Source organism: Lissotriton helveticus, chromosome 8 (genome assembly GCF_964261635.1).
Source record: "Lissotriton helveticus chromosome 8, aLisHel1.1, whole genome shotgun sequence".
NCBI classification, from domain to species: domain Eukaryota; kingdom Metazoa; phylum Chordata; class Amphibia; order Caudata; family Salamandridae; genus Lissotriton; species Lissotriton helveticus.
This window is the reverse complement of record NC_136069.1, coordinates 209,857,923-209,884,497: the sequence shown is the minus strand read 5'-3', so window position 1 is coordinate 209,884,497 and position 26,575 is coordinate 209,857,923. Positions and strand designations below refer to the sequence as shown.

General features: G+C 47.1%; 1 protein-coding gene across 10 annotated transcripts in view; it reads left to right on the top strand.

Moving 5' to 3' along the window:
- ITSN1 (intersectin 1) overlaps positions 1-26,575 on the top strand; it is a 1,522,922-nt gene that overhangs the window by 114,325 nt on the left and 1,382,022 nt on the right. For all 10 annotated transcript variants that reach the window (XM_078656938.1, XM_078656936.1, XM_078656937.1 and 7 more), the window contains exon 2: positions 13,020-13,083. In XM_078656938.1, the coding sequence (XP_078513064.1) occupies positions 13,056-13,083 (28 nt within the window). In that variant the 5' untranslated portion in view covers positions 13,020-13,055. The remainder of the gene's footprint in view (positions 1-13,019; positions 13,084-26,575) is intronic.

The following is a 26,575-nucleotide window of genomic DNA, read 5'->3' as shown; positions in this document are numbered from 1 at the left end:
GACTTCGGAGTGCTCTGGCAAGAGAGAGGTTTCATGACTTCTCATGGAACCAAGATTCAGCATGGTCTCCTCATTCAAGCTCTGTTAGATGCCATACATTTACCGACGTCCATTGCTATCATGAAGTGCAAAGCACATACGAAAGTTACTGACACTATTTCCCAAGGTAATGATCTAGCAGATCGCACAGCCAAGCTTACAGCACAGACACCAGACATTCCAGTTAATAAGGCACCGACCCCTACTCCAGATCCGACTACATGCATGACAGTTAAAGACCCTACTCAAGATGTCATAGATATCCAGTTACATGCTACTCCCGATGAAATCAAGAAATGGTCCGAACAAGGAGGGGTCCAGACAGATCAAGGATGGTTAACGAAGGGTAGAGCCACATGGTTTCTCCCCGACTCTATGGTTCAAGTCATTATTAATACCGCACATAGTCCAGCACATTTAGGAGAAAAAGCAATGTTAGACAGTATCCAGAATATTTGGTTCAACAAACATTTACGAGCTGCAGCCAAGCAGAAAGTCCGTACCTGTATGATATGTTGCCAGTTTAATCCAGGTAAAAGTGTCCCGGTGGAACAAGGTGGTTTCCAGCCCCCTGACCACCCTTTTGAAGTCCTCCAGATGGATTACATTCAGATGGAGCGATGTCGAGGTTTCAAGTATGTCCTTGTAGTTGTATGCGCTTTGTCCAGGTGGACGGAGGCATATCCAGTTCCAGATTACACAGCCGCGACCACTGCCAAGCAGTTGGTTCGTGAGTTCTTCCCCCGTTATGGACTCCCTAGAGTCGTATATTCTGACAACGGCCAGCCATTCTCATCTGAACTCATGAAGCACGTGTCCCTTTTGTTAGGGTACCAGTGGAAGTTCCATTGTGTACGCCATCCTGAAGCAGCCGGTCTCGTAGAGAGACATAATCAGACCCTGAAAATCCGTATTGCAAAAGTTTGTCAAGAGAAAGGTGTAGACTGGCTAGTAGCTCTGCCAGTTGCTCTGTTCTATATGCGCATGGTCGCACATTCCAGATCAGGTCTGTCTCCGTACGAGGTCGTATTCGGCCGCCCCCCTAACATGTGGGGTACTCCTAGACCCCGAAGTATTACCGATGTTTCAAGTAATATGCTGACAGATTACCTAGCTTCCTTGATGTCTGCCCTCAACTCTTGTCGTTCACAGGTTGCTGCCGCATTTCCAGACAATACCGAGGTGGCACCGCATGAAATCGTTCCCGGATCCATGGTCCTAGTGCGAAATTTCGATCGCTCAAGTCCGCTGGAGCCTCGCTGGAAGGAGCCCCGACAGGTCCTCCTCGCCACCCGTACAGCCGTGAAGTTGGAGGGACGCAAAGGCTGGGTGCATCTTTCGCATATAAAGAAATTTTATGGATTGAAGCCAGTTTCAAAGAACATTTCCCAGGATTCAAAGGACTGCCAAAGTACTATTCTTAAGGACTGTCCCGCAAAAGACAATGATACTGCACCCTCCCTGTTAGAGAAAACTCCGCAACAGGAGTATAAACTCAAGTTAAGGTCTAGTAAAATAAGTCAGCCAGTTTGATTGTCTAAGTCCTCCCCTAGGTGAAACGGTTAGACCGGTTTCTGACATGTATAAAATAGACCCCCATAGTGAGAGAGTTAGTCAAAACTCAATCCGATGTATCGTTTTTCTATGTTTCATATTATTTCTCAGTATTATGATTTCCTGCACCAGTTATGCATTTTACCTGTATTTTCCCGTTTCTCATGTAAATAAGTCTTCTAATGTTACAGTAGAGCACACGTTTAGTGATCTGCCTCCTCATGAACTCTCCTACCGCCTCGCTATGCGTAATAATTCTTTCATCCGCATGTTACATTATTCACACCAGACCAGCAATGCCACTAATTGTTGGGTGTGTGGTCGACTCCCCCCTTTCCAGACACCGAAGGGAGTTCTGCCACTCTTTCCTTATCCATTTTCACATAATGGTTCGTGTGGAGCATGGTCCACGTTAACGTCATCCTCAACAGATATGTCTTTCCTTAATAGTACATGTTTCCCAGACAAGCAAGGTCTTCCCCACAGAACAGGGTTAGATCTAGAAAACGAAGTTTACAATTTAGGTAATTATTCTTCGAATTTCATGGTCCTGAATGTTCAGTCTGATTCCACTCCAGACTTACCTGCTATTTCAGTACTACCAGTCAAAGGCGAATTATGTGTTAGAAATAATGGTTCCGTACATGTAGGACATAGCGATTGTACTACTATTGTCAAATATAGTGACAGTGGGAAATCTATTTTCAAAGCTTCACGTCATTCTTATTTTATTTGTGGTCAAACTGCATATGTTCGTCTGCCCCTCGATTGGGAGGGAACCTGTTACATTGCCTTCCTACTGCCACCTGTTTTCCTAGCCCCATCTGATTATCATAGAAACACACATCTAGTACACCTTAGACATAGAAGGGAGTCCCCCATTGTCGATTATACTGAAACTGCTCTAGAACAGTATACAGATTTCAATAGAGGTTTCTTCTTCTTTATAGGACCTATCCAGAATAGTAAGCTAATTCGTAGGTTAACCAGAACCCTTGAAGCTGTAGTAAATGAGACTGCCTCTGCTCTAGGTAACTTAACCGAAGAGCAATCTGCTATGAGATTTGTCGTTTTACAGAATCGTCTCGTCCTTGACGTCATATTGGCCGATAGGGGCGGGGCCTGTAGAGTCATCGGATCTAGTTGCTGCATTTTCATTCCAAATAACGCGCCGTCTGTTTATTCAGCTATAACCAGACTCCATAAAATTGCCCATCTGTTACACCAAGACCCAGGCACCTGGACATGGTCCGGTTGGTTCTGGAATATAATTTCCGCTTGGGGATGGAAAGTCTTGTCCTTTCTAGGTATTGCAGTAGCGATCATATTCAGTTGCTGCCTATGTATACAATGTGGCCCTGCGATTTGTGGCATTTGTGCTACCTCTTGTATTCCTAGTCCCAAGCCCCGTTCTAAAACCCGTTCCCAGAAAATTCGAGACGAGCAAATGATACTGTATGAAATGATAGATGGTATCATGAATATTGATGTTTCCTGATGGAAACGTAGTGACAAGGAGGGAATGTGGAAAAGTAAATTTTGCCATGTTCTGTGTCCCTACGCGTCCTCCATCATATGTTATCTGCGCATGATTAATATGCATATGTATTCCCTATGTTCGATTAAAGACGCAATTACAGTTGTGTCCACCTCTAGTATGCCAATTTCCAGTTCTCGTGAATACTACGAATATCAGGCCTATGTAAAGTTATGTTGCCACGTTTCCCAGTATACACGTTATTTCATTGTAAAGTTCCCGTTTCGAGGCCTCAAAAGGGCCCGGACACCAGATTCAGCTCCTGTCTCCTGAAGCCTCGCTGAGGAGCGATACAGCCCCCACCTGTATCCTCGACCCTTCACTTACTTCCTGCCTCACAGTGCCCGGCTCAGCCTGGCTCTGCCTCTGAGTCTGCCAAAAGTATGTTATGATTCCAGTTATCAGTTCAGTCCTCCTTCTCTGCATTCCTAAAGCTACTGAATCGCATCAATAGTTTCCGTCATTGTCTAGCCTTTACGTCTCCACGTTAGAGAAATACTGTATTAATGGTCATTTAATATTCTTCATCACGCACTACATGTAGAATAATGCATGCTCCAGTCTTAGAGTCCGTTAGCCTCTCCCCTCCTGACTCTTAGTTCATATCAACATGTTCTCAAAACATCAGATACTAGATACTGTTTAGGTACATGTCGCCCTGACTCTCCAGACTTCAGTCTCTGCTCCTAGCACAGAGTTCGTAGCCCCCAGCTTCTCCTAGTAACACGTCATTGCCAGTTTGCGCGCACCATTAGGTCAGAGGTCCCGGCTCCTTAGGTAGCCCCCTCCATGTTTCCGCCCCATTTATGACATATTCTGTTACGTTTGCATCACATGTCTATGTATACGCCCTGTTACACCTACTTTCACCTTTATCTTTTGCGACTACTACGCGTCACGCCTATTGCTCCACCCACTGCTACGCCTATTGCAATGTAATGCTATGTGCTTGCGTTATGTATATATGCTCATGTACTGTTATTAAAAAGTTATCCTGGTCCTTGTCCCGATTCTGCCCCCGGCAGCGCTGCCATCCTATTCCTGTGCAGGTTGTCCTGTTCCTGTCCTTTATGCTGTAATAAACCTGCAAACTCCTACTACCTCGAATCTTGACTCTTATTTATTGAGCTATCTGTTATTCATTTATCCAGACAAACCTAGATCCGGTATTATTTATTTATATACCACAACCCGCTGCCATCACTACGTATTGACATGCTTCACTTAGTGGTGGTTCTGAGAGGCCAGCGCCCCAATATTTCTGTATCGCTGCTATCAATGCCGCATGGAGCAAGAAATGGCCACGTGGCAGACCGAAGGTCTCCTGCAACGTGCTATAGGGCAACAGTACTCCATCTGCGTACAGGTCACCCACCATCTGTGGCAACGCCGTACACATACCCACCGGTATCTCGGGTGTGTACGGTCGCTGCACCCTATTCTACCGTGGAACCTCTTCCAACAATGCCTCAGGGTGCCCTCTACCATTGACAAGTCTATAGTCCTCAGTCGTTGCTGTAAGATCACAAAGGACAAAACATGCCTCGGTACTTCCGGTGCTTCACCCCTCTCCGGACCCCGGAACTCCAGCTCCACCGCCTGAGTGAGAATCTGGAATTGCGCTGCCAAATAGTATAATTCAAAGTATGGGGCGGCAAGGCCCCCCTCTGCTCTCGGCCGCATCAATGTATCCAGTGCCACCCTGCGCCGTCCTGCACCCAAATAAAGCTACCTACCGCGGACCGGAGTTGTCGGAAAAAAGCAGCCGGTACTCTTATTGGTAGGGTCCGAAAGAAGTATAAAAAACGAGGAAGCGCCACCATCTTCAGCAGCGCAACGCGACCTGCCACCAACAACTGCAGGGTCCCCCAAAATCGCATGCTACTCCTCAAGCCCCTCATCGCTCTCCCAATGTAACCCTCCAGGAGATCCTCCTGAGCATGATACACCTGCGTCCCCAGGTAGAGGAGGCACCTCGGCTCCCACACCATTCCGGCTGGCAACGAGGGCGGGGCGCATGTACTGGATACTGGGAAAACACAGGTCGTTGCCCAGTTAACCCGCAGGCCCGAGATGTCCCCCGAAACGGTTGAGGTTGTTACGTGCCCCATCCAGGGCATCCCCCACATCCTCCAGAAACATCAGGAGGTCGTCCGCGTAGAGCGAGATATAGTGCGCATGATCGTGGATCCGGAGACCAAGATATGTTCCCCCCTCCTAGTGCACGCTGCCAATGGCTCTATCGCAAGGGCAAATAACAGCGGGGAGAGTGGACAGCCCTGCCTAGTGCCCCGTCCCACCGGGTAAGAAGTGGAAACAGCCCTGCCCACGCGAACTCTAGCCGTTGCCGACGCATATAATATTTCAGTCCAGCTGACATATCCTGCACAGAGCCCAAATGCCGTCATAACTGTAAAAAGGTAGGGCCATTCCAGGCTGTCAAATGCCTTAGTAATATCAACCGAGAGGACCATCGCCTGCCTCTCTCTGCCACAGCCTTCATCTAGTATTCCTATCAGCCGACGTACGCTACTGGCGGTATTGCGTGTTGGGATAAAGCCAGCTTGATCCGTGTGCACCAACCGTGTCATTAAGGGAAGGAGCTGGTGGCCAGTACTCAACTCAGTATTTTATAGTCCGTAGTGAGTATGGATAGAGGTCTACACGAAGCCGGATCAGTCGGCGACTTCCCTGGTTTAAGGAGCGGAACAATGATGGCCTCCCTAGTGGAAGCCGGTAGTATCCCCGTCCGCCTAGCCTCTCGGTATATCACCAACAATCTAGGAGCTTGGAGGTCAATGTACGTCAGATAGAACTCGATAGGCAACCCATCACTGCCTGGAGTTTTATTGCGCGCCAATTGTTTAATGGCGCAGCGAATCTCGACCAGTGTGATATCTTGGCCAAGAGCCTCAGCCTCAGCCTCATCCTCCTAAATTACGGGTAGCTCCAAACCCTCTAAGAACGCCTAGGTATCCACCTCGCCAGTCTGCAACTGGCTCGTGTAGAGACTCGCATAGAAGGATCGAAATCGGTCGTTGATATGATGTTGCTCGTCCCGAAGAGGAAGCTAGTGCCTGTATGGGTACACATCTAGGGGCAGGGGTCAGCCAACCAGGCCAACAATGTGCCCACCTTGTCCCGCTCCGCATGAGCCCTGGCTAAGAAAGCCTTGAGATCGAAGCACTGCAGGCGTGCCACTCCCGCCGCTACCGCCTCCTTCCGGGACAGGACCTCGTCGCGCGTACCAGAGCCTTCCGAATGTGACCTCTCAGCATCCCATAGGGCCTGTTCGCACGTCTTAATTTCCCGCATAAGCAGCTTCCTAACTCCCACCCACTTGGCGATACAGAGCCCGCGGAGCACCACCTTGAAGGTGTCACATTCTAGCGTCGCCGTCGTAGCGTTGCCTGCCTTCTCCTCAAAGTAGTGTCCCACCCCATCCTTCAATTCTGCTCGAAAGACCTGATCCTCCAGCATCTCGGGGCGCAACCTCCAGTTAGGTATCCTGGGTCGCTCCGCCATCCAGCAGAAGTTCACCAATAACGGATTGTGATCCGATATGGTGCGCGTTAGGTACTCACTACTGACCACCAGAGGTGCCAAGCCGGAACTACATAAAATGGCGTCCAATCGGATGTGCAGGTCATGCAATGACGAATAATATGAATAATCTGTCAGCCGGATGCTGCGCCCGCCAGATGTCAAGGAGGCCCCAATTTTCCTGCCAGCGGGCCCGAGCCAACTTATTAATCGGGGCCATGGGAAGTGGGGGATGGTACCTATCCATGACCACATCAAATACCGAGTTAAAGTCACCCCCAATCAGCATTGGAGTCGTGAAGTAATCCGCTAGGACAGAAGACAAAGTCTCCAAAAAGGACGCCTGGTCTACATTAGGAGCATAGATACCGCAGAGGGTCACCTCACACCCAAAAAGGCCACCTCGACATAACGGCCCATAGGATCAATCAATTGGCCTAGCATTTGAAAAGGGACCCCAGCTCTAATCCAAATAAGGGCCCCCGCGCAAATGCTGAGTAAGTGGTGTAGTAAAGCTGTCCGCGCCACCTACGCTGCAGAGCAAGCCCCTCCGGTTTAGTCAGATGTGTCTCCTGTAAGATAGCGATCTGCGCGCCCCTACGGACCAAGTAGGAGTGTACCTTATATCTGCGCTGCATGGAGTGCAATCCCCGAACATTCCAGGTTATACATTTCACATTGGGTGATAGACCCATAACAGTGTAGGAAAAACTGCCCATGACTGCCCCCCCCCTCCTCCGGCCGCTGGGCTGTGTCACCCTTATACAGATACCCAACACTCAACAGTACCATTTCTTCGGTTACGCTCATTGGCAGGCAATTTCCCCCAAACAAACCAATTCCCTCCCCAAATTCTCCCAACCCACCCATCACATCTCCCTCCCCCCCCCAAGAACAGGCACCAACATAGTGAATCCCATCCAAACTATCCCAACTACGTGCCCCATGCAAAACTAAGGCAAAGTAACTAGTACCATCCGGTGGGGGTTGGATAGAGCCTAGTAGACGACCTACTGTAAAGCCAAAAACCCGACGAGTGCCCGCCCCAAAATCCCCCCAAATGCAATACCTCCTGGATCCCCCCGGAATACCCACAGCCGTCGTTACCACCCCGATCACAGGCTCCCCCGGTTCATGCTCCCAGCACCCCACACTACCAGCGCTCCATTACCACCCCCACCCTAAACACAGTGCAAACAGTACAGTACATTAACCCAGGTCAAAACTCCCCGCCCCATAGATAACCCAATGTCTACTCATCCAGCAGTCCATCTGCAGTGCCAGGGGTAACTGTTGGCAGTCATTGATCGTCTGATACAAAGGAGTCCGCTTCCAACTGGCCACTGTCACTGCCAGGCTCTGACGCCTCCGGGGGGGTCTTCAACAGCTCACCAGAGATCGCCGACACTGCTTCCAGAGCCCCCTTACGCTCTATAGTCGTCTGCAAGACTGATGGGTTCCGCAGGCCCTGCCTACGGCGCCGCAAGCGCTGCGACCTGCGAGGTTGAGTCAACCACTGACTACCGTGCCGCTGCCTCCTGGCCATCCTTTCCCGCTCTGTACGATTCCAACCATTCCCAGGCATCCTCTGGCGTGTCATGAAAATGGACCTTTCCGTCAAGTACTATTCGCAACTTGGCTGGGAAGAAAAGAGAATACTGGAACCCCTCTACGCGTAGTTGCTCCTTCACCGCCTGGAAAGACATGCGGCGCCGCTGCGTGTCAAATGAGTAATCCGGTAAAAGAGTAACCGTACTGTTGTCCACCTGGAATGGGCCATCGCTACGGGCCCTCCGAAGAAGCAAGTCGCGGTCCCGAAAGTGTAGTAGTCGCCCCACCACTGGTCGCGGGGGGCGCCCCTGCAGCGGCGGCCTTGCCGGGACTCAGTGCGCCCTCTCCAATGTGTAGAAGCTTGACAGCCCCTCAGGGGCCACCACAGTTTGGAGCCAGTTTTCCAAATAGGCAGCCATGTCCGGTCCCTCAATTTTCTCCGGCAGGCCCACCACACGGATGTTGTTGCATCTATTCCTGCATTCTGCGTCTCCTGCCCGCCGCTCCAGCACCTTGAGTCGCTCCAAGACAACCGCCATCGACGCGGTTAACACAGTTTGTGCCGGACCAATCTCTTTCAGTGTTGTTTCGGATTGCTTCACTCGGTCGTCAAGCTTGGACTGGTCTGCTCGCAGCAAACCCAGTCCCGTTGCTACCTGCGCAATGTCCTGCTGGAGAGCAGCTCGAGAGTCAGTTATGGCCAATAGTATTTTGTCAAGTTGCAATTGAATCCCCGAGCCATGCGGCATTTCCTGCTCACAGCTATTCTCCTGAGGCGGGGAGTCTGCGTCCGACTGGGGTGGGTCTCCTTCCTTTCGTCCTCGAGGTTTGCCCATGGTTGCAGCCTGCGTCGCACTCCGATCCAGCGCTGCGGCGCCCCTACGCCCTCCTATCCGCTCCAGAGGGCCGCACCTCCTGCCCCTTCGAGAGTCCTCAACGGCCTCCTTCCTCCGAGGCCACGCGCTCAGGAGGCGTCCCAGCCGCCAGGCACACACCCAGGGCAACACACGGCCCCACAGAGGGCACTACGTAGGGTGCTAGTTTTCACAGCTCGCCGCCAGGCCCCTCACTCAAGTCCCAAGGCCGGGGCGGCTCATTCTCTTCCCAGCATATACCGGCAACACTTCTAAAATCGAAAATACCATTATGCCTAACACAAGAGATACGGGACCTGCAAACTTAATATGTGATCTTATTTCTGCAAAGCCGAGGGACCTCTCACATGGCGAAACATAACCCAAGCAGAAATAATTACCACCATCATTACACAAATTAAGCACTTGCTATTGACAGTTGTTGGGATTTGCAAATCAGCTCGGCCTTTCATCCTTCCAAGGCACATAAATTTAAATGCTTTAAATACTTGCGGCAATAGTAAGACGTGTCATTTACAGCTCTTGAAAATGACTCAAAACTGTGAACTAGCGCATTACATCAAAGCAAGGAGATCTTGCAAGATAGGGCAAGTTTCCATCCACGCAAGGTTTACTAAGCTTCAAGTTTTAAATTGACAAACCTCACTCTTGGTTGATGGGTTCGCTGGAGTGCTAGGTAGTTACTGCTGGAACAGGGGAGGGTGCCGAGATCTTATGCCATTACCTGAAATGTAAATAACCTGGAGACAACACTAAGAGGAGGAATTTTCACTATCTTTGACGACCTAAACCATACCTCATAGCACTATCTCTTAGGTATTTGTGACTTTCTAGAAACACACACGGGTCGTAAATGGATTAAGGGGCGAGGCTACTTTTTTTTTTTTTTTTTTTTTTTTTTTACAGAATCCCTTGCCAATTGATTAGGCGTCACAAGATCAAGCGGGTCAATAGGGGACAAGCTCGTGGTAGGATCTGCCCTTTACGCTTCCAAACATGTATACCTCCCATTGTCACCAGAATTTCTTGATCAGATCCTAAGATTGACATTCCAGCTCTCTTCCATCCAGATCCTGCTCTCAAATACTCTGAGTATGCTAACCGTTGTAGGAGACTTCAATAATACAAGTTTTCACAAGTCTAATCCTTGGAAGACTAAAGGAAATGTGACCGGTACTTGGGAACCTCACAGAGCTAGTACCTTTCTCTGAGCCAGTCGACTTAAAGAATGTGTGAAATGATCACCACTAACGAAATCCTGTTTTGCTTTTGTCCAGACATACACTCGGTGTTTCCAAGGCTTGACCCGTTATTTCTACCAGAAACAAAATACAGGCTAGTCGGTATGCATTTCTGCAGGGGCAATGTATGCTAGTTGGTAAGGCTTATTATTTAAGGGAAAAGGTCTTGGATCATATAGTACTTAATTGATCCACATGTATGAAAACGTCTAGGTCTTGTGGCAAGAGACGATTTCACCTCCTGTGGTGTAGACAGACTATGGAAATTGGTAATGACCAAGAGGGTAGAAACTGAAGCATTTCTTATAATTAGGAGCACCCTTCTTGTATTGACCACCAGAGACCTGGATAAAAGTCTAATGATTTGGGGGATCTATATATCACTAGAGGGAATTCTCACTGTAATGAAGATTATAGGAACAATTTCCCTGAAACATATGAATATCAAAGCAAGTCCAGGAATCAAATGGCATAGCTGGACAGGCACCAGGCAGGCAAGGTTCACAGATGATTGAGGAATCAAATCTATTTTCACAATATGTTATAAATCTGCATATGTTCAAAGCAGAGCAGTGTGTTGAAGCAGAGCAGTGTGTTGAAGCATATCATGACTATAAGAGAATTAACCCCTTATGAAAATCACATTCCAGGATAAAGACCCAGTCAAAGCTTCAGTGGATGAGAATAAAATGCCTTAAATCCAGAGCTCAAATATAATATGTGAAAAACCCAAAAAGGTCCATTTTAAACTCTATCTTAGTCCAGCATTCCATTGAGAGTTTGACTATTTTTTCATGTGCTACCAATATTTAATGTACGAAAAAAGGTACCAACTATGATATTGGTTGTTTCCCAAAAAGCAGCACTCAGATGATGGTGCCTAACTGATGTTCATAGTACTTATAAAAAATGAAGCTAAGGTACATGCGAGGAAGCTATCAAAAGGAATTCTGAGGTTCGTGTCTAAACTATTTGGATGAGAGTAGCTGTTAGCTAGATGTTGGGTCAACTGACCCCGAGAATCTCCCATTGAATACTGTTCTGATTCCAAAAGATTGGTAATTCATTGATCGTAGTATCCTTGGACTCCAAGAACGCCTCTCACTCCATTGTGTGTGGAATACATGCTGAGAAAATGTGAGCTAGATGTTCAAAACCTGTCCAAAATTCCACTTAGTGTTATAGCATTTCTGTGTGGTGCTGTATCAGCAGGGGAAGAGGATGCAGTGTAGATGGAAGGGTGCATTCTTTGTTGCATTGTTTACCTGTAGGCAAAATAAACTGAGTCTACGTTTATCCTGGGATTACTAACCTAACTGGCTGGTGCTCCAGACTATTGTTGGTGTACATGCGGAAATCAGTTCTGCAGGATAATTACTGAAGAGCATGATCGGGGAAGCGCAGTCAGCACACTATAAATAGCTGCAGTTTATAAACCCTGATCAAAGTGGCACGGATCTGTTTGCCATTATGTTGGTGTTGTATGGCGATAACTAGTGTAGGTGTTGATATTTACTGTAATATGTGGTGGTTTAGGATGCATGTGGTAGTGTTGTGTCTTTGTGATATGGTATGTGAGGCAGTTGGTTTAAGGTGATGATGCAGTGTATAATCAATAGTGGGATAGTGTAGGTAATGATGTAGTTTGAAGATGTGGGGTGTAGTATCCATATAGGTGTGTAGACAATAAGTGGTGGTGATGTGGCTGCATGGAGAGTGGGGTGAAAGCCGCATCAACTGCAGTTGTTAATGTATGGAATATGCTTTGCTTTAGTAAAATGTAACATTTTGGTACGTTCTGTAAAAGTGAAGGAATTTTGAAATTGGAGGCTTAACATGAAGTTTCAATCCTCCTATTGATTCATGGGAGCAGCAGCGCAAGTGCACCAAGCATGACCTTAGCTGAACTTAGAAAAGCTCCAACTTTCCCATTAATTTTTTTTGTTTTTAATGTTTATGAATGAAATAAAATATTTAACATTTGAGTATTTGTTCGATGACTGCTTATTTCTGCATCTTTTGTGGTTTACGCAATCGAAAATGCTTAAGCTAGGGCTGCAGCTTCCAGTAATGACTTGGTGGAGGTCACCAGGCTTCCTCTAATGATTAAGTGGGGGTCCACTCCACATAATGGTTAAGAACCACTGGATTAGGGTATATGTGGTGGTTTAAGCCTCAATGTATATGTGTTGAAAAGTCCTCCATTTTGCCTCGCCTACCCTGCTGAGCCTGTTACTGTAGTCATCCGCTAAGCAGGGTTTAGTGCAAATGCAGTCCCGCTACAAATGATTTACTCTATTTTAATCTGTCCACAACCTTACCCCTTCAAACCTTGTTGGACAATCCTCCTCTATGCTTGTTCCCCTCCACTTGTCTACCCACCATAGTCTTACCATCTCTAACTCCATCTTGGCAGTCAGTGCTCAAGTGAAGAAATTACAGGGGCTAAAAAAGGATACTCAAACTATCTTTCCCAGCCTTCCAGTCTTCCACCTTGAATACTTTCAAATAGATATTTAAATCCATTGGGGTGGACAAGGAGTGCAAGGGAGAGAGGGAGCAGGCGAATCGATGGGAGGTGCTGAGAAAGAGATGTACTCCTATGTGCATAATATAAATTAATAAAAATACATATTTTTGAATACTTGTCCTATACTAACCACTAATTATGTTTTTCAGGCACCGGCTAATACCACGCTAAAAGTTCCTTGAATCATGGCTCAATTTTCAACACCTTTTGGGGGTAAGTTTTATTGTTGAAAGTTTTGCGTTTGTTGGATGATTGCTCATCATACATATTGTTTTATTTATTTAGGAGTTTTTATTGGGGGGGGGTAGGGCTCCCCTTCTGCTACCTCAAAGCTAGATGAAATTAAAACGGAAGAGTTCAAGTTCATTCGTAGAAAGGCGGATGCTTTTCAGTCTCTAACCAGGGTGTGAATGGTTTAGTTGAATGCATGCCGGAACAGCTCAGTTGTCATGGCCTTTCGTAGGCCCTTTCTGAAAAGGTTGTTCTTTGGTTCGGCTGTGAAGATTTTCTTCATTGATTAAACAATCTTGATCCATGAACTCCCTGGGATCTGCCTCTGTGATGAGCGCGCACAAGCAAATCGATTACCAACACCGTTATTAGGTGGGAGGGAAACTGGTACAACCTTCCTCTGTAGCGTCCATTGGCAGAATGACTTATCGTCATCTCAACACTTAAATGCGCTCCCTGGATACACATTGCAAGCTTGAGGACCAAGCAAAAGTAAACACCATATTTCTCCCTCTTTAACAATTCTATATATATATCTCTATATAAATATAGAGCTATATAAAACATTAAAAGTTATACCAGTAAGACACTACAAAGTAGATTAATCGGAAGTGTATGTTTAAATAAGCAAACAAGCATTGGAAATGCAATAAATCTCGCTTTTGTTTGAGTTAGAGCTATTGGCAAAGTAAATGGCAATATATTTTACCTATGTGTTATGGGGTGTATGTATGTCAAATTATGTGGGTTGGGTTAGTTAGTTGTGTAATTGTGTGGTGTGGATTTGCGTAGTGGAATTGTGTGTCATGGTGTGCTGTGGAATTGTGGATAGTAATTATATGGTATTGAGTGTACTGGAATTATGTGGAGTGGGACTGTGTTATGGAGTATAATTGTGTTGAGTGGTATTTTGTGTTGTGGAGTGATATGTAGTGGAGTTTAATTATGTGGTGTGCTGTTGAATTTTGTGGTACGATGTGGAATTGTGTGGATTGGATGTATGTGGTGTGTTGTGTAATTGTGCGGTTTTGTATTATGTGGTTTAGTGTCGAATTAGGTGGTGTTGATTAGACATGTGTGGAGTTGAAGTGTGTGTTGTGGAACTGTGTGGATAGCTTTGCCCTTGTGGTGATGAAAAAGAACAAATAGGTAGGAGATAAACTGCAGATCTGTGTGTTTAAAGGGGGGTTTAAAAAAACAAATTAGAGCTATTGCCGTTGTAAATGTCTCTTACCTATCTGCTATGTATTGGAGTGGATGTATGTGGTGTGCAGCGGAATTATGTGGGTTGGATTGGAATTGTGTGTTAAGGAGTGGTTTTGAATAGTTAAATTACGTGCATGGTGTGCAGTTCTATTATGTGGATAGTAATTAGGTTTTTGAATGTACTGGAATTATGTGGAATGGTATTTTGTTTTGTGGAGTGTTATGTAGCAGAGTTTAATGTGTGGAGTGCTGTTGAATTGTGTGGTATGATGTTGAAATATGTGTTGTGAATTGAATATATGTGGTGTCTAGCGGAATTGTGTTGTGGAGTGGAATTGCAGGCCCTCCAGCACTACAGTTACACCACTACATGAGACAATAGGAAGAGCACACACAGGCGAGCATAACAGTGAAGGGGGAGGGCGACAAAGAACAACTGCAGGGGGGGATATGTACAGGAGGGAAAACACTGTCAAACATACATGGGCAAGGACCACTAGGAAGGGGGAGGGTGCCAAAGAGCAATTTAGAGGTAGAGTAGTACAGGAAGGAACCTGCTCTTAAACCTATGGGGCGCTGAACATATGTAGTGCTGAGTGCATTGAAACAGTAAATCCCAGAAGCGAGCACAATCAACAGTGGGAGCATTTTATGATTATCCAGAAGCAGAAACTGCAACAACCACAAAAAGCATTAGCAAACAAGCAGATACTATCAAAATGAAACATCAGTTCGCTTTCTGAGAAATGAGCACAAATAAAAAAAACAAGAATTTGCAATGCAATAGGTCTCGCATTAGGAAAGTTTGAGCTATTGGTATTGTAAATGATTCAGAAAAGGGGGTGGTGATGAACAGAGTGTCTGAATTAAGCAGACCACTCTTACCCAGTCCAAAGATCAGGGCTTGATCCATCACCGGATGGGGCAGTGAGCTAAATAACGGTGATGGATCAAGCCCTGATCTTTTGACTGGGTAGGAGTGTTCTGCTTAATTCAGATACTCTGTCCATCACCACCCCCTTTATGAATCGTTTTGGCCACCACAAGTGTGGAAGGGTATGCTCAGATGTGAGTCCCTTGCTCACTGCACCATCAGGATTCAAGCAAGCCGGGCCGAAGACGGCTGTAATGCCAGAAACCGGTCCCCGGAAGCTTGTTTCCTTTCCAGTAAAGAATTGGCTTGGTAGTTTGGTCTGCCCTGTTCCCATGATGCACTGGGCCAGGGTCAGACTAATTTGCATGTAGCTAGGTTCTGAGCTGGGATGGTGCAGTGAGCTAAAAAACGGTGATGGATCAAGCCCTGATCTTTTGACTGGGTAGGAGTGTTCTGCTTAATTCAGATACTCTGTCCATCACCACCCCCTTTATGAATCGTTTTGGCCACCACAAGTGTGGAAGGCTATGCTCAGATGTGAGTCCCTTGCTCACTGCACCATCAGGATTCAAGCAAGCCGGGCCGAAGACGGCTGTAATGCCAGAAACCGGTCCCCGGAAGCTTGTTTCCTTTCCAGTAAAGAATTGGCTTGGTAGTTTGGTCTGCCCTGTTCCCATGATGCACTGGGCCAGGGTCAGACTAATTTGCATGTAGCTAGGTTCTGAGCTGGGATGGTGCAGTGAGCTAAAAAACGGTGATGGATCAAGCCCTGATCTTTTGACTGGGTAGGAGTGTTCTGCTTAATTCAGATACTCTGTCCATCACCACCCCCTTTATGAATCGAATTGGTATTGTAAATGACACATTTTTTATTTATGAGTTGGTTTTGAAAATAGCGAAATTAATAGCTTTGTCATTTACCATGCCAATAGTTATAACTTTCGCAAATGGGACACCTATAGCATTTGTAATGCAATATGTGTTGTATTTACGTGACTTAGATGTATTTATTTTACAAATAAAAATGGCTTTTATGTTTTTGAATAATTAATACTTAAATAAAAGTTATTGTAATTTATAATGGCAATAGCTTTTGTAAATAACTTTTGTGAAGATTATGTTCATTGTATTTTATTGTGACGAAAATCCAAGAACAGAAGCGAAATATATTAACATTTGTTTGTGACATTTGTAATAAAGCTTGAAACATTGAGAGAACATATTTGAACTAGTTGTTGTTGAATTGTTGCACAGATTGATGCTGTGGTGGTGCCGAGTGATGTTGTGGTGGCGACAAGTGATTTTGTGGCGTTCAGTGATGCTGTGGTAGCGCATGGTGATGTTGTGGTGCCCCTGAGTGATGCTGTGGTGGTGCTGAATGATGCTATGGTGATGCGATAGAGTGAGGGCGATCGATAGATAGTGATGGCGATAGAGTGAGTGCGATAGATAGACAGATAGTGTATCTATGTTGCATTGAGTAGAGGTTAAGTATGAGGTGTGTAATTATGTAGCATATAATCATATGGCACTGAGTGGTATTGTTTGGAATGTATGTTGCATTGAGTGCAGTGTAATTATGTAGCATATAATTTTGTGGCACTGATTGTATGTTGCATTGAGTGCTGTGTAATTATGTGGCACCGAGTGGGATTTTGAGTGTATGTTGAATTGAGTGCAGTGTAATTATGTGGCGTGTGAGGGTGCGCAGAGTGTGAGGGTGCGCAGAGTGTGAGAGTGCAATGTGTGCACTGTGTGTGAGGGTGCAGTATGTGCAGTGTGTGTGAGGGTGCAGTGTAAGGGTGCAGTGTGTGTGACGGTGTGCAGTGTGTGTGAGGGTGCAGTGGGTGTGTGAGGGTGCAGTGGGTGTGTGAGGGTGCAGTGGGTGTGTGAGGGTGCAGTGTGTGTGAGGGCGCAGTGTGTGTGAGGGTGCAGTATGTGCAGTGTATGCGAGGGTGCAGTATGTGAAGGTGCAGTGTTTACAGTGTGTGGGTGTGGGTGGGTGTGGGTGGGTGTGGGTGGGTGTGGGTGGGTGTGTGGGTGTGTGGGTGGGTGGGTGGTGCCCACTGTGAATCTGGTAGTCCACAAGGCATGACTTTTTGTCACAGAGAGCTCACTAACCTAGGTAGGGGTGAGGCCAGTTTGCCAACAATTAATCATGCTTGGGCCCTAGAGAGCACACACGCCTGAACTGGAGAGTCGCGATTCAGCCCATGAAGGAGGATTTTCAAGGGGGGATGACTGTTCATGTGTGGGCTAGACCTCCTGAAGTGCAAAGTGATTTTAGAAACTCAGAAGCCTCCTACCCTCTGAATACCTGCGAGTTCTAGGAAACACAAGCGCACTGTTTGCCTCGTCTTATACTAATGGCACATTTCATACAGATCTTAGACCTGCTAACCTGTATGTAAAATGTCACTGTGTGAAGAGGGAGGGGGGGCAGAGCTTCCTGGCGAGATTTCCTTAAGAGACAATCTGTCCTGCACCAAGCACCCCACCTCTAACCACACACAAAAAAGAAAAAAATGATGTACCGGCAGCGCAAGGGGCTTGTAAATAAGCCCCCAGTATTTTGGTGTTCATGAACAGGTGTAGTTGCGCCAGTAAGAAGCTCGGTGTGCCGAGCTCCCACTGAGGAGAGCAGCGCGTGACCTGGAGGCTACAGGCTAGCCTCCCTGCAACTTATAACACAGAGCTGGGTACAAATGTCCACCATCTGCATGAACTGAACTCAGCCTTTCTTTATTTATGGTTGATAAAAGGAGTACCACTGAGGAGGAGGGTACTTCCCATCAGCACTGCAAATTGGCTCAACCTTTCTTTCTTTGCTTTTAATTAATATTATTATTATGTTTTTCTGCAGTTTTATATAGCTTAAACTTTGCACAATGGCATTAGCGCGCTTTATATGAGAACCAGATTCTGTTACACGTTTTTGGGCAGAATGAGATTAAATAATTTGCCCAGAATCACGGGATCATGAGGCGAAATGGGGACCCCAGCCTCGTTCCGCAGTTCCAAGCTGGCAGCTCTGGAAATGAGAGCCATTCATTTGGCTAGTAACTCCCGTCAGCACACTGAACCGGCTCAATCTTTATTTAAGTGTTAATGAAATGAGTACCATTGAGCTGGCTAATGATGAGCATCAGCACGCTGAACTGGTTCAATCTTTATTTAAGTGTTGATGAAATGAGGGCCATTGAGCCGGGTTTTAAAGCTCATCGGCACGGTGAACCGGTTCAATCTTTATTTACGGGTTGATGAAATGAGGACCATTGAGCTGGCTAACAACGGTCATCAGCATGTTGAATAGACTCGCTATTTCTAATTTACCTGTTGCTAAAACGAGTCCCAGTGAGTTGTGTAGCAGTGCTCCTGAGCACTTTGAGTAGATTCCGTGTGGCTATAGTTACAGGATGATGAGAGGAGTACCAGTGGGCTGGTTAGTAATGATAATCAGCACGCACAGATAACTTAGTCTTTCTTTATTTAAAGGGTGATGAAACGAGAAGCATTGATGTAGGTACCAACACCCTCGGCACGGCCGCTGAACTGAAGGCTGTGATTGGTCAGGACCGTCGGGATGCTAGCGCTCACTACTTTTGTTTGTTCTATGAAAGCAAAGCATACAGGTCGGATATAGAGCGGATGGGTCAGTTTCCCTGTTTCTACATCTGTGTTTGGGCGAGAGTAGGGGCGGGCATTGATGGCCTCGTTGCTCACATTCTGTGGGGTATTAACCACTGTTAATGGCCCTTCCCCATGTTATGCGTTCTCTTTTTCAACTTGGAGTGGAGGGGTCCTAACGTCAAGGTAATTAGTTAATTCTTCCTCGCAGGGCATTAACCAGTTAGAGCTTTGAGCTTCGAGAGAAAAATAGGTTAATTTTCGGCTGTATGAAGAGTTCATATTATAGTATAAGGAACTTATTTACAGTAACATAGTCGGCTTCCTTAAACTTAGAGCAGTCTGCAGACAGATGGTGGATTATCTGGCGACAGTGCACATATAAGAGATGGGCAGGGTTTATTGGACGTGCTGAGCCTGGTGTAAAACTGCTAATTCACTAGGTGCTCTGTAGGCACTGGAAGCAGACGCCGGATAGTGACTGTTTGACAGATGAATTGGGAAACTTGAGCTTTAATCCCGGCATGGTGTTTCGCACACTGTGTGATACTGGGCACATTCTTTAACGCTTTGGTTCCGCTCTTTGCCAAGGAACAGCAGCTCTTCAAAACAGGCGCAAATCTGGTGATTGGTGCTAGATGCCATGCCGTTTACTGCTGGATCGTATGTTATTTCCAACTTCTGAAAATGTGGCCCAGCGGTTATTATATGTAAACTAACCGAACGAGCCAAGTCCTAGCTCTACTGCTTGTAACCCTAAACTTGCTGTGTGATCTTAGGCACATCGTTAGAACGTAAAGGCGTTGAACCAGTCTTTGTAACAAAGACTATATTACTGGACTCAAGGGTGCTAGGGTATCCCATCTCGCAGGCCCCACCGGTATGCCTGATGAAGGTGTGTTGTATGCACGCTCTCTCTCATGTGCACAATCTCCCGGTCGCATCATTAGCACGATAGAAGCAGTGCATTACTTCACCGCCCGGCCGTCTCAGCTACACAGGATCGGTGACATCACCAACACCGGAGTAGCTGCCAATGGCGCGCTAGGAGGGCGGAGTCTCGGAGGCGGCCGAAGGGCAGGGACTACGAATCCTGCGCAACCTCCATCCTGCTCCGCCAGTGCACCGCAGCCGCCGTCCCCGCAGCACACCGCAGGTCCCGCCGGAGCACTTTTCAGCCTGTCCCTGGTCTGGAGCCTCTGGCCACGTCGCCCCCGCCCGCCCATCCATCGGGAGCCGAGGACCCGGCGACTGTCCCCCAACAGCAGCGGTGAGGAGCATGCGTGTGTGTGTGTGCGCGCGCGTGTGTGTGCGTGTGCGTGTGCGTGCGTGTGTGCGTGTGCGTGCGTGTGTGTGTGTGTGTGTGTGTGTGTGTGTGCCTGCGTGTGTGTGCGCGCGCGCCTGCGTGTGTGTGCATGTGTGCGCGCCTGCGTGTGTGTATGTGTGTTCACCTGCGTGTGTGTGCATGTGTGCCTGCCTGCGTGTGTGTATGTCTGTGTTTGCGCGCCTCAGGGAATCTGAGGCAGGGGATGTGCACGGCGCCGGGCTGGGCGTGCGCGCCCACGAGGTGAAGTAGACGCTCGTGCCCGGCCCCTGTCTCAGATTCCCAGGAGACGGGCGGCTATAGTTGTCGAGCTGGACTCCAGCATGCTTCGCATGCTTTCTCCAGCTCGACCTAAAAAGAAAATTGGGAAAATATAGAGGGATAAATCTCAAGGTTTATTTGATCGATTTTTATTTTTTATTTTGAAGGTTTATATAGCGCGGACCAAACCCTTGTGGGTGTCGGAGCGCTTTACAGGGCAGATGTAAGAAACAAATACTAAACATCAGAAAAATATAAGTGATACCTATACATAGTGATCGAGAATAAAACTAGCGAATAAAATCTACTGAGAGGTGAGTAGATCAGGTACATTTGGCCATGAGAATCGATTTCACTTCTCTTTTGAAAGAAGCAGTGGATGGTTCAGTCTTATTTCTGGGGACAAAGCATTCCAGATTCTAGGGGCCATTCCTGAGAAGGTCTGGTTGTAAATTTTCTTCTTGTTAAATCTTTGCAGTTTCAGAAGAAGATTCCTGGAGCTTCTGGATGATCTACTGCCACAAGAGTACAAGTTTCTGGGCTAGATAACTCTGAGTATTTGAGGACTGGGCAGGCATCGGTAATGGTCAGGATGACTAGTTTGGTTGGTTCACCAGTAAGCAAGGCGGAAGTGATCGACTGGAAGTTTTGAGGAGTGTTGGCCCATGCAAGCAGTTACATGGTGTAAAATAGTAAGTTGTGATTATTCAGTCCTAGACTGCCAGTGATAGGCATTAACAATTAGTGTCAAATGGTGTTGGTAAGTGCTGACAAGTTGAGGCTCTTCCAGTGCCTTTTTGGTGTGGATGCTGAATATGAGACTTCGATGCTGAGTGGTCCTACGTGTGGCAGTGAACCCATCTAGAAATTGGATTAGATGTAACAGGTGGGTTCTTTGATCGGAGTGTAGCAATGTTTTGTATGCATGTGGTCTGAAACAATGTTACTTTATTTTTGTCTGTTTTTGTGTTTTTTTTTTTGTTTAGTATATTTTCCATGTGCCACTTAAAAGTGACAAAGTGCAAATAGTCACAAGCTTCAATAACTTGTAGCCCTCTGTTTGCCATTCATGCGACTTGAGTGATTTGATTTAATTCAGCACGGTGGGTGTAATTTTCATGAGATTTGTAAAGAGGTCAGTGTAGTTATAGAGTACCATTTGGAGCCTAGGCTTTTTCATCCCCGTAATAGCCTGCTCTAATTCCAGGGCCCGGCTGGCATGCTACAGTTTAAGTGCAATAGGTTTGCATCCGAACAAATGAGCTACCTTTAGGATTAGCAGAAGCTGCACGTTGTTGCAGGCTAGGCTAGGCTAGCTATACAATTTCTCTAACTATATTTTGATCAAATGAGCACCCAAGTCAACTTTTCGGCAGGAGGAAAGCCCAACCTCCATTTATAGCCACACCATTCTCCAAGAATAGATTTCAGGTGAAAATAGAATTATGCCCATGTCATGTTAGGCATTAAGCAGGATGCAAGAGTATAATGGAAGGCAAATTATGTATTGCTTTTTTGTTATGGAAGATGTTGAAAGATTTGTTTTACATGTAGTTACTAACTTTACACAGATTTGGTAAGGAGATCACCATTAAGTTTAAACCAAGGGTGGAAGAATGGCTAAGTAATTGTGTACTGTTGTGAGGCTTTGTGTATCGGTGGATATTCTGCAACAAGATCTTTTTCAGTATCTGAATACAGACCACTTCAGCTGTCTACGGTATATCACAGATGTGAACAGACACGTTGGTTTTGCCAATGATTGTTATCATTTAGGAAAAGAGGCAAAAGCTTGTCAGTTTAGAAATGTTGTTTAGTCATGCTTGTGCTGTGCTATATAAGGGTGTCATTGTGCCTATTCCTAACCCAACCCCGTGCCAGCACAATATTTTAGATTTTTTTGGTCCAGGACAATTGTTCAACAAATTCAAGCATTCTAGAAGGTGAGGCTATGCATTTTTTGCACTGCTTTGGCTTCATCTGACACGTCTAGAGGTCTCCCATATGATCTTCTGCTGGTGGGACCTCACCCAACACCATTTGGGCCCTCGATCTCTTCCTGGATCCGTTCTGGCTTCGGTGCTGAACACCATCTCGGTGCCACGCCTCACGGCAGAGCGTGATCCACAGCCGCTGAATGACACCACCCAACCCATAATGCTGTCCGACTCTTAGATGGCACCGTACCGACCTGGATTGAGGCATCGCTTGACGCTGCTTATTACGGTACACACATAAATCCTTCTGAGAGAGACACTATGCCCTTTCCTAAAGGAATACCTCTTATACATGACATTTTTGGGACAGATTTCGATAATAGCCTGTACGATACTGGTGATTTTGCTCAGGCTTACCATGAGGATAACTGACATGAGTATCTCCAAGATACCGGTGTACTGCACACTTCTCCAGACACTAGATTGCTCTAGTCTGTAGGTCTGACCTCTGAAGAGTGCTACATTTTCCATGGAGCTGCTGAAGTCTTAGATCTAGAGGTCCCCTCTCAGGAGGTTAAAACTAAAGTATTGACTAAGATGCTTCAACTGGGTCTGACTAGTTCTGAGCTCCAACTTCTCTTTAATAAGGCCCTCACAGGCACCCTCTTAGGACATTGGGCTAAGCCCTGTTCAGGGACCCCGGTCTACCGCCAGATGGCTCATCGTCACCACCCTGCATCTGGGGGTCCTGCTTTTCTGACCCAGCATCCTTCACCTCAGAGCTTGGTGGTGCAGGATTTAGCCAGTAAGGTGAACCCAAATGCATTTCTCACTACTCCTCCGGACCGTGAATCCATTCTGCGGTATTAAGACCTTTTGGAAGAAAGTTTTCTCATCTAAGTGTCGCATTACAGTGTAGGAACATCCTTCTCTCCCGTTTAAAGCTCCTTGGAGTAACGGGCAACGCCATTCTATGGCTTCAATCCTTCCTGGAAAATCGCACATTCCAGGTGGTAGAGGGTGAAGTCCACTCAAAAACCTGGCCTCTCAACCAAGGCGTGCCTCAGGGCTCCTCCCTGAGCCCAACGCTTTTTAATGTTTACATGCAACCTCTGGCAGAAATCGTCCGTCCATTTGGCTTTGACATTGTGACCTACGCTGACGACACTCAGCTGGTGCTAGCTTTGAATCAGCCAGACCACACTTTTTCGAACTTGAATAGCTGTCTGATAGCGGTCACAAACTGGATGGCTTCCTCCCATCTCAAATTAAATGGGGATAAAACAGAACTTATGTTTCTGGGAAACTCAGCCCTCCCCAGCCCCATCCTACCTTGGCCACCTTGCATGGGTTCTCCCCCTGAACCAAAAAAGCAAATTAAAAGCTTGGGCATGTGGCTAGATAACACCCTTACTTTTACCCATCAAGCCACCACACTCTCCGCCACCTGCTTCGGACTGATGCGCATGCTGCGGAAAGTCCTGCCTCTCCTCCCCTTCCAGGCTCGCAGGACACTGGTCCAGGCCATTATCCTGTCTCGCCTGGACTACGGGAACGCCCTTTATCTGGGTGCACCGAGTAGCACACTTAAAACATTACAGGTCACCCAGAACGCTGCCGCGCGTCTGCTGCTGGGCCTTTCCCGTAGCCACTCAGGCACCATGGCTCTGAGAAACTTACACTGGCTGCCCATTCAAGCCAGAGTTAAGTTCAAAGCAATGTGCATCATGCATAAGGCCATGAGGAAAAATGCTCCCGCCATGATCTGCGCCTTGGCCACTCCCTACCACCCCCATAGATCTTTGCGGTCAAGCACTGCTTTTCTGGCAACAGCGCGGAAAATTAAACGAGCCAGGTGGGGCGGACGCTCCTTCTCCCTTAATGCTGCCACTACCTGGAACTCCTTACCTCCTGCCCTCCGTAATGAGCCCAATCTGTTAAAATTCCGTAAATCCCTTAAAACTTTTCTTTTTTCCACATAATTCAGTAAGTCTCCCCAGAAGTAAGCAATTTTAGCGCTACGAGGCCTTCGGGTAGATTTGCGCTCTATAAAACCCCTTTCATTCATTCATTCATTCATTCGTTTCCTCCCAGGGTGTTTTACACACACTGCTTATTGCACCCGCGTACCGAGGGTTTGCCAGTCATCCCAAAGGAGGCTCATGCCATCTTTTGGGGGACATGATGGGCGTGATGCAGCCAAGTTCATGATTTGTTGCCAGGTTCATTCCATTGACTCTGTGGGCAGAGCCACTGGCATCAATGTGGCCATCCATGAGCATGCTTGGGTATGGCCACTGTCTTTTCGGGAGATGTTAGGCTAGTTTGATGAACATGCTGTGTGTTTAGGTATATGGCAGATTCAGCTCTGGTGTGCTTTAAAGAAGTTCCTTTTGCCCGTTTGCACTGCCACGCCAACCACACTCAGTTTCACTCCCACCTGTGGCTATGGTAGGGGCATTCCACATCGGCAACAGCTGAAACCGACTTAGCAATCTCATCAGCCCTTTCATGACCAGGCTACCAACAGGTCTCATGGACATCAAAGAAAGAATATGTCCCAGTCAGCTACCCTTCCAGCTGCCATGGCCCCTAAGCGTTCTTAGCGTGTCCTTGGAGACACACAGCTACCATGCAGGAGGCAGGATCCAGCACTTTGTCAGGATGGCAGGCCATTACCTCAGACAAGTGCGTGTTGCATATCATCCGGTGCGGTGAATCATTACCACTTCTCGAAACCTCTGCTGGCGTTTCCACAATTATTAAAACGGCGCCGTTATTTCTTTTCCGGTAGGAAATGAAGGCTCTTTCGGTCAAAGAAGCCATAATGAGGGTACCATCACCAGAAGTAGGTTGTGGGTGCCATTCCGACTACTTTCTGGTGTCAAAAGGTCCCTGTTTAAGACCTTTGCCCTCTCAATGCCATTTCCCGGAGGGAAATATCAAGATACTCACCTTGGCCCACGTATTATCTACCCTGGACCCTGAAAACTGGATCGTAACCCAGGACCTATACAACACTTATTTTCACATCTGCGTCCTGCAGGCCCACAGGCATTACCAGCAATTCATGGTAGGTGCATTTCCTGGTCGCTGTGTTTCCCTTTAACCTCCTCAGCGCCTCTTTTGTGTTCACAATAGAGATGGCGGTGGTTGCTGCTCGCCTTCAGAGGTCGGACGCTGCAGTCTTCTCCAACCTTGATAACTCGCTGCTGAAGGCCGGCTGTCCCCAGGTATTTGTTACCCACATCCAGACTACAGCGAACCTTCTAACATTTTTGGGGTTCACTATTAATGTGCGGATGTCCTGCCCGATTCCTTCACAGATGCTCCCTTTCATCTGAGCCATTCGTGACACAGCGCATACCTCACCCCCCACAGGAGCGAAGAGCCTAGGACATTCGGGTTAGGATCCTGATGTTTCAGCCTTGGTCCTGTATTTCAGTGATGACTCTGTGGCTGCTCTGATTAGCGGGATTCAGGAGGCCACCAGTCTGTCACCCCAGATAGCATGTGAAGGCTCTGCAGTTTGATTTGAAAACACAGTGGGCACAGCACTAGGGGAATCTCATTTAAAATCCAGATTTCAGAGTAGACTGCAAAATATTTGCCGTGGTGGCTACTGGACCACGATTGGGTCACATGCAGACCCCTTTCCCCTACCTTCCTAGAGCGAACAGTGATTACCGATGCCTCACTTTTGTGGTGGATGGCAATTTGGGAGAGCCCTTTGGTGCCTGGCAGAGGCTTAACTGTGATACATTTTCTACTATTGAAAGCCTTCAAAATAACCACCATGTGATATTGCAACAAGCAGGAGAGAGTGGGGTTGTGGACCCTGTGCTAGGAGGCACCTGGACATGGCATGAAAACCAGGGTGAGAAAGTTACAGGCCCTCTATTAACAGCAGCGGCCCGTGCAGGTAAGGGCGGCGGGCTTGTGGTCGACAGATGACCATGAGGGAAAATTAAATAAATCATTAATTTGCCCTTGTCATCGTCTTTTGAAATTCCCCCAACCCGGAACCACCACCCTTACCGGCTTAGGCCGCAGCTGTCTATTAACCCTCCTTATACAACTTTCTACCCAGACAAGTTGGTTCTTGGGACACCTGCCTCCTTTTTAGGTCTCGCAGAGAGACCTATTGCAGCCAAACCACAAAGCTGACTTTTTACGATCCGGATTTGTAGAAGTGCACGTGCTCGTGAACGCGCTTCTATCCCCCTGCCTTGCTCTTCAAAGGCT